Source organism: Geotrypetes seraphini, chromosome 16, assembly GCF_902459505.1.
Source record: "Geotrypetes seraphini chromosome 16, aGeoSer1.1, whole genome shotgun sequence".
NCBI classification, from domain to species: domain Eukaryota; kingdom Metazoa; phylum Chordata; class Amphibia; order Gymnophiona; family Dermophiidae; genus Geotrypetes; species Geotrypetes seraphini.
Window position 1 is genome coordinate 45,404,130 of NC_047099.1, and position 20,874 is coordinate 45,425,003.

The 20,874-nt window shown below is 46.2% G+C and overlaps 1 protein-coding gene across 1 annotated transcript in view; it reads right to left on the reverse strand.

The window, feature by feature from the left end:
• C3 (complement C3) overlaps positions 1 to 20,874 on the reverse strand; it is a 135,095-nt gene that overhangs the window by 1,658 nt on the left and 112,563 nt on the right. Inside the window, exons 38-40 of the mRNA XM_033923996.1 lie at positions 20,629 to 20,715; positions 20,438 to 20,521; positions 13,983 to 14,118 (exon numbers count right to left, since the gene is read on the reverse strand). Of these exons, the coding sequence (XP_033779887.1) occupies positions 13,983 to 14,118; positions 20,438 to 20,521; positions 20,629 to 20,715 (307 nt within the window). The remainder of the gene's footprint in view (positions 1 to 13,982; positions 14,119 to 20,437; positions 20,522 to 20,628; positions 20,716 to 20,874) is intronic.

The following is a 20,874-nucleotide window of genomic DNA, read 5'->3' on the forward strand; positions in this document are numbered from 1 at the left end:
AAATTCCCATCTCATTCCCCTCTAATCAATTTTTATCTTGGGAAAAATTAATCATTCATTACAAAATTCTGTTAATGGTCTCCATATCTTTTGAAATTTATTAATATATCCTTTTTGTGTTGCTATGGTAAGCTCCATTTTATATATGTGACAAACAGAATTCCACCAGAAAGTGTAATTTAATCTGTCATGATTTTTCCAATTCAATGTGATTTGTTGTATTGCTATTCCAGTTAAAATGAACAATAATTTGTTATTATTTGATGTTATTTGACTATTTGTTCTCATTGTTGTTCCAAATAATATAGTATCATATGTCAAGGCTACTGGGTTTTCTAACATCCTATTAATTTGAGGCCAAATTGATTTCCAGAATGTTAAGATGAATGGACAAAAGAATAGAAGATGGTCTAATGTCCCAATTTCAACATGACAGTGCCAGCATCTATTAGATTTAGAGCTATCAATTCTATGTAAACGTGTAGGGGTCCATAAAGCTCTATGTAAAAGAAAAAGGAGAAATTAGGTTCTTACCTGCTAATTTACTTTCTTTTAGCTTCTCCAGACCAGTAGAGGTTAACTTTACGAATGGGTATATATCTAATCATGACCAGCAGGTGGAGACTGAAAACAAAACTTTGGGACAGTATATACTATCCTCCCTTCTCTATTTCCCTCAGTCTGCCGAATAGCCAAGCAGAACCAAGAACTGGAAAACAGGAAGAAAACAATACTCCGAACAGGAGTAACAAATAACATACCCAAATGCTGTTGGAAAATGCAGAGGAGAAATACCCGAAGGAAAATGTCCCCACAGCTCGCCAGCTAAGCCAGCCGAGCCACAGCCGCTGTTCTTTAATTCTCCCCGGCCCTAGAAAAATACTAGAACCCGCAGCAAAAAACAAAAACTGCCCGCGAAAACAGCCCCAACAACAACAACAACAACAGACAGGGTGGGGACCTCTACTGGTCTGGAGAAGCTAAAAGAAAGTAAATTAGCAGGTAAGAACCTAATTTCTCCTTCTTTAGCACTCTCCAGACCAGTAGAGGTTAACTTTACGAATGGGACGTACCAAAGCAGTCCCTCTCACGGGCGGGACCCCCGAAGGGCCGATACCAGAACACGCTCACCGAACACCGCGTCCCGACGCGCCTGAACATCTACCCGATAATGTCTAACAAAAGAATACAAGGAGGACCAAACCGCAGCCTTACAAATATCCACCGGAGGCACGAGCGACGACTCAGCCCAAGAAGCCGCCTGACCCCGAGAGGAATGAGCCTTGAGAAACTCCGGAACAGGCTGCTGTTTCAGAAGATAAGCGGAAGCAATCGTCTCCTTGATCCAGCGCGCAATAGTAGCCTTAGAAGCGCCAGCTCCCCGACGAGGACCAGCCAGGAGGACAAAGAGATGATCGGACTTCCGGAATTCCTGGGTCCGCTGCACATCAGAGCGAAGGACCCGACCGACATCCAACTTGCGCAGCTGCCGTTGCTCAGAAGAGCCCTCCCGACCACCCAAGACCGGGAGAACCACCGATTGATTGACATGAAAAGGAGAAACAACCTTCGGCAGAAAGGAAGGAACAGGCCGCAAGACGACCCGCTCCCTAGACAACTCCAAGAAGGGAGCCCTACAAGAGAAAGCCTGCAGCTCAGAAATACTCCTAGCAGAAGTAATGGCCACCAAAAAGACCGCCTTCAAAGTAAGGTCCTTCAAAGAACAGTCGTCCAAGGGCTCGAAAGGCGGGCGCACCAAAACAGAGAGAACCAGATTAAGATCCCAAGAGGGAACCGAGGGCCGTAGGGGAGGCCTAAGCAACTTGGCCGCCCGCAGAAACCGAATCACATCAGGAAGAGCCGATAAACGCTGACCTGACACCAACCCTCGAAAGGTCGACAGGGCCGCAAGATGAACCCAGAGAGAAGACCAAGCCAGGCCTCTATCCAGGCCATCCTGCAAGAACTCTAGAATGTTAGCCAGAGAAGCGCGAAAAGAGGTCACTCCCCGCGCCCGACACCATTCCTCAAAGAGACGCCAAACCCGCACATAAGCCCGAGAGGTAGAAAGCCTCCGGGACCCCAACAGTGTAGCGATCACCTTGTCTGAATATCCCTTCTTGCTAAGGCGACCCCTTTCAAGAGCCACGCCGTAAGACAGAAGAGAGACGGGTCGAACAAGGGAATGGGACCCTGCATCAGAAGGTCGTCCGAGAGAGGCAGAGGAAGAGGAACCGCCACCAGGTGTCTCACCAGATCCGCATACCACGGACGTCGAGGCCAATCCGGAGCCACCAGCACCACCAAACCCGGATGGTGAACAATGCGAAGAAGCACTCTGCCCACCAGCGGCTAAGGAGGGAACACATACAACAGCCCCTCCGTTGGCCACGGCTGGACCAGAGCATCCAGACCCTCGGCCAGCCCTTCCCTGCGACGACTGAAGAAGCGGGGCACTTTGGCGTTGCCACTCGTGGCCATCAGGTCCATCAGGGGCTGCCCCCAATCTTGCACTATCAACCGAAACGCTCCGGCGCCGAGAAACCACTCTCCTGGATCCAGGAAGTGACGACTGAGGAAGTCTGCCTGAACATTTTCTACCCCGGCTATATGAGAAGCCGAGAGGTCCAGAAGATGGGACTCCGCCCAAACCATGAGCCGAGCCGCCTCCTGCGCCACAGGAGTGCTCTTGGTGCCCCCCTGACGATTGACATAAGCCACCGCCGTGGCATTGTCCGACAGGACTCTGACCGACTTGCCCAGCAAAAGGGAGGAAAAGCTAACAGCGCCAGCCTGACCGCTCTGGTCTCCAACTCGTTGATCGACCAGGAGGCCTCCTCCGCGGACCAGGTGCCCCGAGCTGAGTGGCCCATAAACTGAGCCCCCCAACCGAGGAGACTCGCATCCGTAAGGAGCACCGTCCACTGCGGGAGATCCAGACCCACCCCCTGAACCAGGTGAGGGGTCCGGAGCCACCAGCGCAGACTGCAGCGCGCCAAGCCTCGCAGGGGAACCGGAACATCCAAATCTTGCCTCCGGGGAGACCACCTCCGGAGCAGAGCATACTGAAGAGGACGCATGTGGGCCCGCGCCCACCTCACCACGTCCAGGGACGCCGCCATTGACCCCAGGACTTGGAGGAAATCTCGCGCCCGAGGACCCCGGGACGCCAAAAGCAGGCGAATCTGAGATTGCAATTTGCTCACCCGGGCCTCTGGAAGGAAGACCTTCCCCAAGGAGATGTCGAACATAACCCCAAGGCACTCCAGACGCTGAGCCGGGACCAACCGACTCTTGGAAAGGTTGACCACCCAGCCCAGCGACCGGAGAAACTCCACCACCCGAGCCGTAACCCGGGAGCTCTCCTGCAACGACTTTGCCCGAATCAACCAGTCGTCCAGGTAGGGGAGAACCAGGATGCCCACCGACCGCAAGGCTGCCGCGACGACCACCATTACCGTGGTGAACGTCCGAGGAGCCGTGGCCAGACCAAAGGGAAGCGCACAGAACTGAAAGTGCCGCCCCAAGATCGCAAAGCGAAGGAAGTGCTGATGAGAGGCCCGAAGGAACCTGCAAGTAGGCCTCCGTCAGATCGAGAGACATCCAGGATGGGCCGAAAGGTCCCCTCCTTTATGGCCACCACAAAGTAAATGGAGTACCTGCCGGTGCCCCACTCCGTAGGGGACACCGGCACCACTGCCTCGAGATCTAGCCAACGCTGAAGGGTCTGACGAAAAGCCTGCGTCTTCCATGGAGTCTGACATGGAGAAGCGAGGAAAAGGTCCGGCAGAGAGCGGGTAAACTCCAGAGCGTAACCGTCCCGCACCACCTCAAGGACCCACTGATCGGACGCGATCTCGGCCCATTTGGGGAAAAATTTGCGCAGCCGGGCCCCCACCGGAACCAAAGGGTGCGCCGGCAAGGAGTCATTGCGCAGGACGGGAAGCGGGGGAACCGGCGGAGGGATTCCCTGCCCCCCGACGGGCCCCCCGAAAGGGCTGCATGCGCTGGAAGAACCGACCCCGGGAAAAACCCTGAGCCGGGAAAGAAGCAGCCCCACGCCCCGGGCGATACTTGCGAAATTCCCGCAAACGCCCCCGGGCAGCCCCACACCTAGACGCAGGGCGGGCACGGTCCTCAGGCAGACGGGGCACCTTCGAGTCCGTCAGAGTCTGAATCAACTCATCTAATTCCTCTCCAAACAAAAAGACCCCCTAAAGGGAACTTTAGTAAACTTAGCTTTGGACGCAGAATCCGCCGCCCAAGCGCGCAGCCACAAAATACGCCGCGCGGCCATGCCATAGACTTAGCCGAAATCCGCACCAAGTCATAAAGAGCATCTGAGAGGAACGAGGCAGCCATCGCAATCTTCGCTACCTCCTGATCCACTAGAGACCAGTCATCAGACTCCCGATCCAGGACACGCTCAGCCCACCGAAACACGGCGCGAGCGACTAGCTCCCCACAAACAGCCGCCTGGACCCCAAAGGCAGAGACATCAAAATCATACTTAAGAAGAGTCTCTAACGCACGCGCCTCCGAGACCCTAAGAGCAGAACCGTCCATAACAGGCACGGTATGCCGCTTAGGAAGTGCCGAGACCACCGCGTTCCCCATTGGCGAAATTAAGGTAGCCCTACCTCCCTCCGGGACGGGATACCCAAGAGCCAAGGCGCACACCAAACGAAACTGCGCCCATAGGCCACTGCGCCAACACAAAATCCCGCAAATCCTGACGCACAGGAAAAGAGCGGGAACCAGGACAGACCCCCTGAAGCAGAGGGGCCCCCATACGCGGGGTCTCCGGCGGCGCCACTGCAAAAATGCAGCACCAAGGAGACCTGCTACACAGGTCTAAAAGCTCATCCCTCTGAATAAAAAAGCGCACCACGGACGCATCTGCTCTGGAAGACGGGAAACCCGCCGCCCCGCTGCCAACAGGCGTCCCCTCTAGAGGATCCTGGAAGCCCGCCAAAGCAGCCAGGTCCTCAACCAGGCCAACACGCTCCTCCGCCCACCAATTCGCAATCCAAGCCCCCCCGCGGGCGCTTGGATGAGGGAGGAGGAAGAGGGGACGCCAAACGAAAAGAGGGAGGCAAAGCCATAGGGGGCGCGGAGGGAAACCCCCCCCGAAACCCCCCAGGCGCACGTGGGACCCCCAAAAGTCCGCACAAAGAAAGAAAATAAATTGGGGGCAAAAAACCCCTGGGGGTCCCCAGGGACTCCCTGCCCCAGCAGGGGTCCATGCTGAAACCTGCCCCTGTGTTCGCCATACAGGGGGAAGGTCACCTGAGGTTGCAGACAAAATGGAGGGGCCAGACAAAGAAAATGGCGAAGTTCCCGCCAAAAATGCTCCCTCCATGGCCTGTAGCGGCTGAGAAGACTGAACAGTCCCAGCCGCTAAGACAGGCAAGTCGGCATCAGCTGTCAAAAAATCAGCTGAGAGGGAATCCTTCGGGGAATCCCTCCGTGGGCGGTTGTGGAAGACCGGGCTTCCCCACTGCTCCAAGCCGACTCGCGAGGCACCATCGGCGGGGAGCTCTGGGCGCCTGCAGCCGCTGCCGACGGAGCTCCACCACCTCACCGACCCAAACCGCCGAGTTCAGGCCGGCCGCGAGTGCCTCGCGGCTGGACTAAAATTGTGGCCTACTCCCCCGGAGAAGGGCACAATTGCTCCAGACGCGACCTAGCTATAAAAAAATGCTGGTTACATGAAAAAATACAGTAAAATACAGTTTTCTTAAAGGGAAACAACCCTTCAGACCAGCACTACCTCAGGATTTTTTTTTTTTTTTTTTTTACAGAACAGACTCCACAGGCTCTCGAAGCAATATGCCTTGCTTGACTTAGGGGGCAAGGCTTACTGCTGAGGCTCCTCTAAAAAAATGTGGGGAGGTGGAGGAAGTGGGGGGAGGGACCCCGCTCGTGACCCGCCGGGTTTGACACCCCCGAGGTCGGACGGACCCCCAAACAGGGCCCGACCAAGCTCCGTCCGGCCAAAAACAGGGACAATAAACCCCTAAACAAATTCCAACAGCCCTACCAAGAGAGATGGGTACAGATCACTCAACACCTGCTGGAGACTGAAAGAAGACTGAGGGAAATAGAGAAGGGAGGATAGTATATACTGTCCCAAAGTTTTGTTTTCAGTCTCCACCTGCTGGTCATGATTAGATATATACCCATTCGTAAAGTTAACCTCTACTGGTCTGGAGAGTGCTAAAGAAACCAAGTTTGTCTCATAGATGCTGACACCGTACATTTTAACCTCCAAGACCAAAGTCGTGGCCATTGAGATGCACTAATTTGGTGCTTTATCTCAATGCTCCAAATGTCTCTAAGACCATTTTTTGGTTTTTTATTTATATATCCGGATATTAATTTATACCACTGTGCAGCTTCATGTCCTATTGAATTTATCTGGAAACACAGGAATTCCAAGCTGTGATAATTAGTAAGATTTTTCCATTCAGGGAACCCTTCCTGAATGGATTGCTTCAATTGCAACCATCTAAAATATTGTGTTTTATTAAGATCAAATTTATGTTGCAATTGTGAAAACTCCAGCATTTTACCATTTTTTATTATGTCGTCTAGAATACGAATACCTGCTGTCATCCAGTTTTTCCAGATTATTTTGAAACCGCCTATTTTGATCTTGGGGTTTAACCAAATTGTTTGAGTTGTTGATTTACTAATTGGAATAGGAGTTAGATTACTTATATATCTTAAAGTTTTCCATGTATCCATGAATATTTTATGTTCTTTGTATAGCCTTGGCATTTTGATACTAACTACATGACTAAGACGTAATGGAAACATAAGTCTCCATTCTAGCCAAAACCAATCTGGGATATTTACAGTGGGCTCTGGGAGGATCCAATACATGCCTTGACGTAAAATATAGGCTTGATGATACCTATAAAAGTTGGGAAAATTTACCCCTCCCTCCGCAATTGGTCTTTGCAATGACACTAATGCAATTCTGGGGTTTTTTCCAAGCCAAATAAATTTTGTTAATATCTTATTTAATTTTTTATAAAAAGAATTTTGGAAGAAAACTGGTATCATTCCCATTTGGTAACAGACTATAGGCAATATCATCATTTTAACAGTTTGTATTCTTCCCCACCAAGATAAGTGTAAGGGGTTCCATTGCTCACACATCTCTGTCACTTTTTGTAATAAATTTTTTTCATTAATTTTCATTGTATCTTCCAAATTTTTTGTAATCCAAATTCCAAGGTATTTAATAGCATCTTCCTTCCAAACAAAAGAGAATGAATTAAATAAACTTTTTGTACAATGTATATTTAATGGAAGTATTTCTGATTTATTCCAGTTTATTTTATATCCTGAAAATTTTCCGAATTTTTCTATTAGTTCAAGTAGATATGGAATGGTAGTTTCCGGATTCCTCAAATATAATAGTAAATCGTCAGCATAAGCTGATATTTTGTATTCTTTATCTGAATGATTTATACCTTGTATCTCCTTTACTTGTTGGATTGCTAATATTAAGGGTTCTAAAACTATATCAAACAGTAAAGGAGACAAAGGACAACCTTGTCTAACTCCTCTTTGTAGATTAAATTTTTCTGAAAACATATTATTAATGTATAATCTAGCAGAAGGGGAGCTATATAATGTTTGTATCATTTGTGTGAATCCAGGACCTATACCAAACCATTCCATTGCTTGATACATAAATGTCCATTCTATTCTATCAAAAGCCTTTTCTGCATCTAAAGAAACAGCAAAAGTGGGCTCGTTCATTTTCTTTGTTAAGTATAACATATGGAATGCTAGTCTAGTGTTATGAGATGAATGTCTTTGAGCAACAAATCCTGTTTGAGACATACTTATAATATGTGGGAGAGCTTTAGCCAATCTTAACGCAAGGATTTTTGCTAATAATTTTCCATCTACATTTATTAAAGAAATTGGTCTATAGTTCGATACCAAAGTGGGATCTTTATTTGGCTTTGGCAAAACTATTGTTAATGATTCTGCCATAGTGCCATTTGTACAACCTTTATTAAGTTGATATTGAATAAGATTTAATAAATAGGGTAATAAAAAGTTTTGAAATGTTTTATAAAATTCAACTGTATAACCATCACCACCTGGAGCGGATCCAACTCTAAGGGATTTCAAAGCTGTTTCTAATTCTTTTAGTGATATTGGTTCTTCCATACTTCGTTTTATATGTTCAGGAACTTTTGGACCCTCTAATAATTTTAAGAATTCTAAACCTTCCTTTTCTTTATTTAAATAAGTCTCGGAAGAATAAAGAGATTTATAGAATTTTAGAAATTGTTTTAAGATTGGTTCAATTTGTGTAAGTGTTTCACCATTTTCATCTTTTATAGCAATTATTTTTGTTTTCTTTTTTTTCACTTTTAGATAATTTGCCAGTATTCTTCCCGACTTATTTGAGTTTCCATAATACAGTGCCTGCTGTGCAAATAAATCTTTTCTTATCATTTTTGATGATATTTCATTGTATTTACATTTGAGTTTTAACAGTTCTTGTTGTATAGAATATTCCCATTTTTCTATTAGTTTTAATTCTAAATTTTTAATTTCTTTTTCTAAATTAGAGTATTGTTTTTTATTTTGTTTGTTAAGATAAGCCGAATAAGAAATGATTTGTCCTCTTATTGATGCTTTAAATGCATCCCATAATATTTCTCTAGAGATCTCATCTTTATCATTCACTTGAAAAAAATCTTTCATTTTTATTTGAAAATTTTCACAAAATATTGGATCAGCAAGCAATGCATTATCAAACTTCCATATTGGTCTATTTGTATTTTGATCTGTAATCTTAATTTCAATCCATACCCCACCATGATCAGATAAAATAATTGGATCAATGGCAGCTTTTGTTACTTGATGCGCTAGGTGTTTTGATATAAAAATATAATCTATTCTTGAAAAGGAATTGTGAACATGAGAACAGAATGAAAATTCCCGTCCATTAAAATGAAGTATTCGCCAAATATCTATTAAATCACAAGTTTGTATTAAATTATCTAGTCCCATTGATTTCATATATCTACTTGGGTTTTTGTCCAATAGAGGATCCATAACAGCATTAAAATCCCCAGCTACTATTAGATTTGAAGTAGCCAGTGGCAATATCAATTGTTGAAGAGTTTTAAAAAATTCATTTTGGTTCGAATTAGGGGCGTATATATTAAACAACGTCATGGTAGTATTTCCCATATTCATTTCCACTATTATCCATCTTCCATTAATATCTGTTGCCTTTAATTTGAATGTAGCAGTACATTTTTTATTTACCAGAATAGCAACACCTGCTTTTTTCCTTGTAGCTGGTGAGAAAAAACAATGTTTGACCCAACCTCCTTGTAGTTTATTAGATTCAATATTTGAGAGGTGGGTCTCTTGTATAAAGCATAAATCCGCATTTTGCCTTTTTAAAAATAATAGAGCTTTTTTCCTTTTTATCATATGATTTAGACCATTAACATTTAATGATATTATTTTAAGATCCATTTATGCATTTTTGATATATTTTCCTTAAAATTATATGAATTGTTTTTCTTAATTTTTTTTCCCCAGTATTTAAAATATTTTAGAATATACACTTTTTCTTTTTTTCCCCATTCTCCATTATATTTCCCCCTTCCCTTCCCTCCCTTCCCTCCCTTCCCTCCCCATTTTAATATGACCACTTGGATACGCATTTTGAGGTTAGGTGTATATAACTCCTACAAGCTATTAAAATATATAACTTTATTTACTACCATTATTATTTATTTTATTTTTTTTTTTTTTAAATTATGTTTCTCCCTTTAAAGATGTTTTAATTTATTTTATTCTATTATAAATTCCCAATGTATAATTTATTTTTTTTTTGAGTTTATTATTATGTTTTGGTTTGTATTGTATAATAAAGTAATTGTTTTCTAACAGTAAATTCTAAGTGGTGTCTAGAAATGTTTTCATTTTTAAATATTAAGTTTAAATTATATTTTTTTCCCCTATCTTTAAGGAAATTATTACATATGACAACAATGTATACCACAAATTCAGTTAGATATGAATTAATTCAAAATGATGAATAATTGTAATTGAAATATTATAACTTATATTTTTAAGGCTTAGGTATATATTTGAAGGTATTCACAAAGGATGAACCGATTTCTCCTCAGTCCAACCTTCAGGAGATTTTCTTTAACCTTTTCTCTTCAAAATAGTTATTAGTTACATTTTAGAATATCAAATCAAAGAGTAGGAAATTATTATATCCAGAAGAGCATTCCCTTTCTTTACTAAACCACAATCTCATCTTTGGAATGTTTCCTGGCTCAGAGTTTTACATGTAAGTTTTTTGTATATATCTTTAAACATGAACTTAAGAATTTTTTCCAGTCTCGTTGTTTAGAATATTCCTGCAGTTTAATTCACAGTTCCATGTTCTTCTAATTCCTTTCAGTTGGAGTTGAAAGTTCTGTTTCTGTATCGAACTTTACATTTGTATTCTATATTTAATCTTTATGTTTTATTAATTTAAACATAATTATAAATATAAACACAAATATATTATTCGATAATAAGTTCTTGTTTAAGAGGACATTGGTTGTTCACATTGATCGAGAAAATCTTGAAGTTTTGTAGGATCTGAAAAATTTTGAGTCTTGTTAGCAATGGTAATTTTCATTACTGCTGGATACAGAAGGCCATATCTAGCCCCTAGAGCTCGCAGTTGGGGTCTCATGTCCAGGAATTGTTTTCTTCGTAGTGCAGTCTCTTTTGCAAAGTCAGGAACAATGTGGATTCTTGCATCCTGGCATTTAAGGTTTTTGTTTTCCTTTGCTAGCTGGCAGATTTCTACTGCTTGTTGGTGTCTCAAAAGTTTAAATATTAGAGTTCTTGGTCTTGATTGAAGGTTTTTATTCTGTGTTGGTATCCTGTGTGCTCTTTCTATTTCTAATGCAGATTTGAATTTTAAAGGTAGTATTTTAGGTAGAAATTGTTCCAGGAATGTTATAGGGTCATTTTTTTCTACCCCCTCCGGAATCCCGATGATCCTTAAATTATTCCTTCTTTCTCGATTTCGACTATCTTCCAAGTCTCTTTTAATTTCTTCAACTTCTTTCCATATTATTTTAGATTTTCTCATGTCTGTATTTAGTTGTTCTGTATTGTTTTCTAGGTCATTTATTTTATTTTCAACTATATCAACTCTTTTGGTGAGAATTGCAGCATCTTCAATTGCTTTTTTTAGTTTTTTATTGCTGTCTAATACTATTTCTTTAATTTGTCTCAATTCTTCCATGACGTCGGGGCTTTCATCCGATGGCAACGGAACTTTTGAGGGTGTGTTATTTGGCTCTGGTTTTGATCTTTTATTGCTGCTACCAATACCGGAACCACTTGCTTCTGAATCACATTTGTTTTGTTTTTTAGATGTCATCTTTTGTTATTCTTCTCTTCTCTTTATCTCAGCTTATCTTCACTGTCTCTTGGTATCAGTTTCAATATTTCAATATTATGTTGCTTGTCTTTTTTTGTTTTGAGTATTCAATTTATGATGAGTGATTTTCTTTCAGGATTTGTTTCTATATTTTAAAATTTTTCTTTTTTCAGTCTTTTTTTTTTTCTTCTTTTCTCCTTTCTTGATTATCTGTCCCAATCTTATATTAGAACAGGTTCAAAACTTTTATTTCAATATTTTTAGAGCAACTGTCAGTTGTTTGTCTCAAGTTCTATTGCTGTGAGTAAGCCTTATCTCAGCCTCTATGAAGGCAATAACATTCAATAATAGCAGCCTTTCTTTTCCTTAAATTTTTTAGATATTGCTGGTCAATCTTTTTACAGATTTATTTTGTTAAATCCGTTAGTCACTTCAGCGCTGAAAAAAAATCAATAATCCTTTTTTTTTTCCTTGCTCTCCTCTTATAAGCCCAATCGCAGCCCTTACTGAGGAGAGCAGTATTCCTTCCAGTATATTTGAAGTATATGTATAAGTATATGTTTTTTTTTTGTTTCCAGCGCTTCTCAATTACTTCGATATTTTTTTTTCAGGTTAGAAACCGTTGGTCTTTTATTCTGTCATCTTTCTCACAGCCCAAGCGCTGAAGAGAAAGAAAAAGCCAACAATCTTTTATATCAGAATCTTTTTCAATTTCAGAAGAGGAGAGGAGATTGATATTATATTGTATTTATGTTTATATTAGTCATTTACAAATTTTTGAAATTGGCAGCAAGGAAATAGTAAAAAAAAAAAACCGTTGCCAAGTAGGTTTTATAGCAAACTTTACTTCATCTCCGGGAGGGGAGAGCTATTTCAAAACAGCTTATCTCCACAGGACGACAGGCACCAACCTCCTCATTTATTATTTATAAAGAATAAATTTTCATCCTTGTTGTTAGATAGCTCACCAGCAGTTTCAACTCCGTCGATCTCCTGCTTCTCCGGATGTAAAAAACGGCACTTTCACTTTTAATTTTTCGTCTTCAAACGTCTCTCCGTCTCAGTTGAGGATACAGATTTCAATTTATTACACCATCAAGATCATGGGAAATTATTTTTTTTGTAGTAAATTTCGTTAAATAAGCTTGTTGGTACGGAGCTTCTCCTTCACCCGACCGTCAGCATTCGCGTCCAAGCCACGCCCCCCAAGAAGGAGATCTATGCCAGTTCATCTCACTGGATTCCAACATATTTTATGTCTCCCACTGGACTTTCACATTTAATGATAATTATGATCACCCTTCCCAGAGCAATCCTAAACCCCCCACCCACCAGATTGTACATCATGTCCTTTGGGTAAACGTGTGCACCGAGGACTGTCTGAAGTTTCACATGGTGTTATACCTCAGCATATTACTGACATGTTCAGCATATTACTGATATGTCTCCTCAAGTCTGCTTATCTGACCTTTTTGTCCTGAGTGTTACCTTGACCACACCAAAAGGATAGTAAAGACAGATGGCCTCTGTAACACCTTCTTGATAGCATCAAAGAGACAGTGCAACACCTATCCTGACTTCCTTTATTTGAGTGACAACTGGATAGCATCAAAGAGACAATAAAACTGCAACACCTCCTTGCGTATTTGAGATCCTGACCTCTTTGATCTCCACAGAACAGTAAGACCAGATGGTCTCTGCAATAACCTTGCTTATTTAACAGCTTGACTTCCTTTGCATGCGTAATAACATCAGTAAAGACAAATGGGAAACCGGGCTCTGCCACACCTCCTGGGTTACATCAAAAGGAAAAGGGGAACCAAACAAGTATCTGCTATCTTGACTTCTTTTGACCAGGGTGTTGTCAAAACAGATAACAAAAGACCAGAACCGGCTGTCTTACTAAGAGGGCAGCAGTTTTTCTCTATAAAAGAGACGAACTCAGCCCACAGAAAATGAATCCAGTTTCGTTACAACCAAGGGACAGCCCGGTTCGGTTCTCCTCTCCTATCACAAGTATAGGAAGTAAATCAGGTAATGAGTATAAACTAACCTGGTCGTGCATGTGCAAGACCGAAGGGCTAGGACTTCGATAGGAAGGCAGGACTTAAATGGGAAACCAAGGTGGCAAGGGAGCCCCTTCTGATGATTCAGACAGGTCTTGACCTGTTTTGGGCCGCCGCGGGAGCGGACTGCTGGGCGGGATGGACCTGTGGTCTGACCCGGCGGAGGCACTGCTTATGTTCTTATGTTCTTAATCGCTGTGGATTCCAGATTGTGAGGGATAGTGATGTCCGGAAATACGGTGATGTTATTCTATTTTTATATTTATCTATGCATGTAATAAAGTGTTATTGTTTAGGCTTTATATAGTCTGTGTGCTTTTTTGAGTGTCACTGATCATCCCATTGGGCGGAAATAAGTGGCAGAACAAATGGCTATCAGGATCTACTGTTTTGCATCCATTGCAGGCTGTTCCTTTGCCGCCTGACATTTATTTGTCTAATGAAGAAATCGGCCACATTTTACTTACTCAGACTGGACATCCCATAGGTCGTTGTTTACGCCCCAGATCAAATAATCTTTGTTGACCTGAAGATTCAGGGTATCTCTGCATTTTATGTGGCTGATGAAACGTCGAGGCTTTTGTAGAGGGTTCTCATCAGTCCCTGTCAGGATACACATGAGAAGGAGAAATTAGGTTCTTACCTGCTAATTTACTTTCTTTTAGCTTCTCCAGACCAGTAGAGGTTAATCTTTACGAATGGGTATATATCCAATCATGACCAGCAGGTGGAGACTGAAAACAAAACTGTGGGACAGTATATAATATACTCCCTTCTCTATTTACATCAGTCTGCCGAATAGCCAAGCAGAACCAAGAACTGGAAAACAGAAAGAAAACAATACTCCGAACAGGAGTAACAAATAACATACCCAAATGCTGTTGGAAAATGCAGAGGAGAAATACCAGAAGGAAAATGTCCCCACAGCTCGCCAGCTAAGCCAGCCGAGCCACAGCCGCTGTTCTTTAATTCTCCCCGGCCCTAGAAAAATACTAGAACCCGCAGCAAAAAAAAACAAAAACTGCCCGCGAAACAGCCCCAAGCACAACAACAATAGACAGGGTGGGGACCTCTACTGGTCTGGAGAAGCTAAAAGAAAGTAAATTAGCAGGTAAGAACCTAATTTCTCCTTCTTTAGCACTCTCCAGACCAGTAGAGGTTAATCTGTACGAATGGGACGTACCAAAGCAGTCCCTCACACGGGCGGGACCCCCGAAGGGCCGACACCAGAACACACACACCGAACACCGCGTCCTGACGCGCCAGAACATCTACCCGAAAAAGTCTAACAAAGGAATACAAGGAAGACCAAACCGCAGCCGTACAAATGTCCACTGGAGGCACAAGCGACGACTCAGCCCAAGAAGCCGCCTGACCCCGAGTAGAATGAGCTTTGAGAAACTCCGGAACGGGCTGCTTCCCCAGAAGAGAAGCGGAAGCAAAAGTCTCCTTGATCTAGCATGCAATAGTAGCCCTAGAAGCGCCAGCCCCCCTAAGAGGACCAGTCAGAAGGACAAAGAGATGATTTTATTTCCTGATCTCCTGGGTCCGGTGCACATAAGAGCGAAGGACCCGACCAACATCCAACATGCTCAGCTGACTTTGCTCAGAAGAGCCCTCCCAACTACCCAAGACCGGGAGGACCACAGATTGATTGACATGAAAAGGAAAAACTACTATTGGCAGAAAAGGAAGGAACAGGCCTCAAGACAACCTGCTCCCTAGAAAACTCCAAGAAGGGAGCCCTACAAGAGAAAGCATGTAGCTCAGAAACACGCCTAGTGGAAGAAATGTCCACCAAAAAGACCGTCTTCAGAGGAAGGTCCTTCAAAGAGCAGCCGCCCAACGGTTCGAAGGGCGGGTGCATCAGAATAGAGAGAACCAGACTGAGATTCCAAGAGGGAATAGAGGACCGCACGGGAGGCCTGAGCACCTTGGCCGCCCGCAAAAAGCGAATCACATCAGGAATGGCTGTCAAACGCTGACCCGTCACAAACCCCCGAAAGGCTGACAAGGCCACAAGCTGAACCCGGAGAGAAGCCGAAGCCAGGCCTCTATCCATGCCATCTTGCAAGAACTCTAAGAAGTTAGGCACAGAAACGCGAAGAGAGACCACTCCCCGCACCTGGCACCACCCCTCAAAGAAGTGCCAAATCCACACAGAAGCCTGAAAGGTAGAAAGCCTCCAGGACCCCAAGAGTGTAGAAATCACCCTATCTGAATACCCCTTCTTACCAAGGCGACCCCTTTCAAAAGCCAAGCCGTAAGACAGAAGGGAGACGGGTCGAACATGGGAATGGGACCCTGCGTCAGAAGGTCGTCCAAGGGAGGCAGAGGAAGAGGATCCGCCACCAGAGTGTCACCAGATCTGCGTATCACGGATGTCGAGGCCAATCTGGAGCCACCAGAACCCCCAGACCCGGATGGCGAACAATGTGGAGAAGAACTCTGCCCACTAATGGCCACGGAGGGAACCTGCACAACAGCCCCTCTGTTGGCCATGGTTGAACCAGAGCATCCAGACCCTCGGCCAGTCCATCCCTGCGACGACTGAAGAAGCGGAACACCTTGGCCTTGCCACTCGTGGCCGACAGGTCCATCAGGGATTGACCCCAAGCCGGCATTATCAACTGAAGAGCCACAGGGCTGAGACACCACTCTCTGTGATCTAAGATGTGACTGAGGAAGTTCGCCTGAACAACCTCTACCCCGGCCATGTGAGAGGCCGAGAGGTCCAGAAGGCGTGACTCTGCCCCAAAGCATGAGCCGAGCCGCCTCCTCCGCCACCTGAGCGCTCCTGGTGCCTCAACGATTTTGACATAAGCCACCGCTGTGGCATTGTCAGACCGGACTCTGACCGACTTGCCCCTCAAGCGGGAGCGGAAGGCTAATAGCGCCAGAGGGACGGCTCTGGTCTCCAACATGTTGATTGACCAGGATGCTTTCTCCATGGACCAGGTGCCCCTAGACACTGAGCCCCCCCAACCGAGGAGATTGGCATCCGAGAGAAGCACCGTCCACTGCGATAGGTCCAGACTCATCCTCTGGACCAGATGAGAGGTCTGGAGCCACCAAAGAAGACTGCAGCGCGTCAAGCCTCACAGAGGGACAGGGACCTCCAAACTGAGCCACTGGGGTGACCATCTACGGAGCCGAGCATACTGAAGAGACATGTGGGCCCACCACACAACATCCAGGAACGCTGCCATCGACCCCAAGACTTGGAGGAAATCCTGCGCCCGAGGACACCGGGACGCCAAAAGAAGGCGAATCTGAGATTGCAATTTGCTTACCCGGGCCTCTGGAAGGAAGACCTTCCCCAAGGAGGTGTCGAACAGAACTCCAAGGTACTCCAGATACTGAGCGGGGACCAACCGACTCTTGGAAAGGTTGACCACCCAGCCCAGCGACCGGAGAAACTCAACCACCCGAGCCGTAACTCGGGCGCTCTCCTGCAACGACTTCGCCCGAAACAACCAGTCATCCCAGAAGGGGTGCACCAGAATGCCCTCTGACTGCAATGCCACCGTGACGACCACCATCAATGTGGCGAACATCCAGGGAGTCGTGGCCAGGCCCAAGGGAAGCACCCAGAACTGATAGTGCAGACCCAATATCGCCAAGCAAAGAAAGAGCTGAGGAGCGGCCCGAATGGAAACAGGCAAGTAGGCCTCCGCCAGAGCGAGAGAAGTCAGGAACTCCCCCGGCTGAACCGCCAGAAGGACAGACTGCAGTGTGTCCATGCGAATAAAAGGGAATTCTGAGAGTCCTGTTGACCTCAGTTTAAACCAAGGATGGGCCGAAAGGTCCCCTCCCTTTAGGGCCCCATAAAGGAAATGGCGTACCAGCCGATACCGCACTCCTGAGGGGACACTGGACAACTGCTTAGAGATCTAGCAAGCGCTGAAGGGTCTGGCGAAAGGCTAGAGTCTCCCATGCCACCTGACGTGGAAAGGCTAGATATGATCCGGCAGAGAGCGGATAAAATTCAAGTACATAACCGTCCCGCACCACCACCAGGACCCACTGATCGGACGTGATCTTGGCCCACTTTGGAAACAAGTTGCGAAGCCGGGCACTCCCGGGAACCAAAGGGGGCGCCGGCAAAGAGACATCGCGCAGGACGGGCAGCAGGGAAACCGGGGGGGGGGAAACTCCCAGCCCCCCGACGGGCCCCCTGAAAAAGACTGCATGCGCTAAGCCAACCGACCCCGGGGAAAAACCGGAAGCCTGGAAAGAAGCAGTCCCATGCCCCAGGCGAAACTTGCGAAATTCCCACAGACGCCCCCGGGCAATGCCAACCCGAGAAGCCGGGCGGGCACGGTCCTCAGGCAGACGGGGCACCTCCGGGTCCGTCAGAGTCTGAACCACCGGATCTAAGTCCTCTCTAAACAAAAAACAACCCCCGAAAGGGAAATTTTGGGAAGTTCAGTTTTGGACGCGGCAACCGCCGACCAAGCGCGAAACCACAAGGTACAGCGTGCGGCCACCAAAAGACCCAGACTTAGCAGCACCAAGTCACAAAGAACAACCGAGAGGAACGAGGCAGTCATCTCAAACTTCACCACCTCCAGATCCACTAAGGACCAGTCATCAGACTCACGATCCAGGACATGCTCAGACCACCGAAACACGGTGCGAGCCACCAGCCCCACACAAATAGCTGCCGGGACCCCCAAGGCAGAGACATCAAAATTATACTTAAGAAGTGTCTCTAACGTACGCTCCTCAGAGACCCTAAGAGCAGATCCGTCCATAACAGGCACGGTATGCCGCTTAGGAAGTGCCGAGACCACCGCGTCCCCCATTGGCGTAAGTAAGGTAGCCCTATCCCCCTCCGGGATGGGATACCCATGAGCCAAGGCGCACACCAAACGAAACGGCGCCCATAGGCCACTGCGCCAACACAAAATCCCGAAAATCCTGATGCACAGGAAAAGAGCGGGAAACAGGACAGACCCCCCTGAAGCAGAGGGGCCCCCATACGCGGGGTCTCCGGTGGCGCAACTTCGAAAATGCAGCACCAAGGAGACCTGCTACATCAGGTCTAAAAGCTCATCCCTCTGAATAAAAAGCGTACCACGGACGCATCTGCTCTGGAAGACGGGAAAACCGCCGCCCCGCTGCCAGCGGGCGTCCCCTCTAGAGGATCCTGGAAGCCCGCCAAAGCAGCCAGGTCCTCAACCATGCCAACACGCTCCTCCGACCACCAATTCGCAATCCAAGCCCCCCCGCGGGCGCTTGGATGAGGGAGGAGAAAGAGGGGACGCCAAACGAAAAGAGGGAGGCAAGCCATAGGGGGCGCGGAGGGAAAACCACCCCCAAAACCCCCCAGGTGCACGTGGGACCCCCAATTGTCTGCACAAAGAAAGAAATTAAATTGGGGACAAAAAACCCCTGGGGGTCCCCAGGGACTCCCTGCCCCAGCAGGGGTCCCTGCTGAAACCTGCCCCTGTGTTTGCAATACAGGGGGAAGGTCACCTGAGGTTGCAGACAAAATGGAGGGGCCAGACAGAGAAAATGGCGAAGTTCCCGCCAAAAATGCTCCCTCCATGGCCTGTAGCGGCTGAGAAGGCTGAACAGTCCCAGCCGCTAAAACAGGCAAGTCGGCATCAGCTGTCAAAAAATCAGCTGAGAGGGAATCCTTCGGGGAATCCCTCTGTGGGCGGTTGGGGAAGACCGGGCTTCCCCACTGCTCCCAGCCGACTCACGAGGCACCATCGGCGGGGAGCTCTGGGCGCCTGCAGCCGCTGCCGACGGAGCTCCACCACCTCACCGACCCAAACCGCCGAGTTCAGGCCGGCCGCGAGTGCCTCGCGGCTGGACCTAATTGTGTCCCACTCCCCCGGAGAAGGGCACAATTGCTCCATACGCGACCTAGCTAGAAAAAAGTGCCGGTTAGATGAAAAAATACAGTAAAATACAGTTTTCTTAAAGGGAAACAACCCTCCAGACCAGCACTACCTCAGGATTTTTTTTTTTTTTTTTTTTTTTACAGAACAGACTCCACAGGCTCTCGAAGCAATATGCCTTGCTTGATTTAGGGGGCAAGGCTTACTGCTGAGGCTCCTCTAAAAAAATGTGGGGAGGTGGAGGAAGTGGGGGGAGGGACCCCGCTCGAGACCCGCCGGGTTTGACACCCCCGAGGTCGGACGGACCCCCAAACAGGGCCCGCCCAAGCTCTGTCCGGCCAAAAACAGGGACTAGAAACCCCCTAAACAAATTCCAACAGCCCTACCAAGGGAGATGGGTACAGATCACATCAACACCTGCTGGAGACTGAAAGAAGACTGAGGGAAATAGAGAAGGGAGGATAGTATATACTGTCCCACAGTTTTGTTTTCAGTCTCCACCTGCTGGTCATGATTGGATATATACCCATTCGTAAAGATTAACCTCTACTGGTCTGGAGAGTGCTAAAGAAATGTCAGTTTTTGGAGCATATTAACAGTGGTTCTCAGTCTTAAAATGTAGAGGGAAGGTCAGTGTAAGATGCGCAGAAACGGGCTGGTCCTAGAGAGTGCGACTGGGATGCTATACTCAGTGCCGACTCTAGTCCCTGGGGAGAAGCAGGGAGCAGAAATACTCGGTGTACCTAGATCTAAATGGGGCAAATGGGGACTGCTCTAATCAACATACAACACTCATGACGTATTCTATAATTTGGAGACATGCCCATGTCCTGCCTACCTGAACACCTCTTACAGTTATACAATATCTTACACAATAGCAAAGTGCATTTACACGTGCACTTAAAAACCCCTGCCTTTTACATGTACAAACAATAAATAGATATACAGACTATTGTTAAAAATATATACATTGGACAGAAAATGGACAAACAATGCACAACATACAAATACTTAATGTAAAACATGCAAATACAGGCAAAGTCTGAGCAGTATGCAGAAATAATCATCACCTTTTTTGATAACTTCCTCAACTGTCATAAGGTAGGTGTCATAGTTATGCGATTTCTCAATTGCAGTTAGCTTGGCTTTGTACACTGAAAAACAGAGAAAACCGGTTAGTGACCCAGCTGTATTCCCAGAGGCTGGGCAGGGACTTGTCCAAAGTGTAGCCTCAAGCCAGAAAAATATTAGAATGACTTACCATAGTCCACTCCAGGCTCACAAGCGGCCGACATCCGCTTTTCCAGCGTAATATCCTTATCAATTGACTGCTGCAAGTAACAGTTTTCTGCATAATACAAACATAATTCTCTGTTAGCATCTTCAATCTCAGAGATTCAGAACACTTACGGCAGAACCAGGAGGAGTGCAGAGCAGTGACAGCAGGGGTGGGCAGATCTCTCCCTCTTCCATCCAGGTGATCCGGCCCCCTTGGCACTCTGGTGTC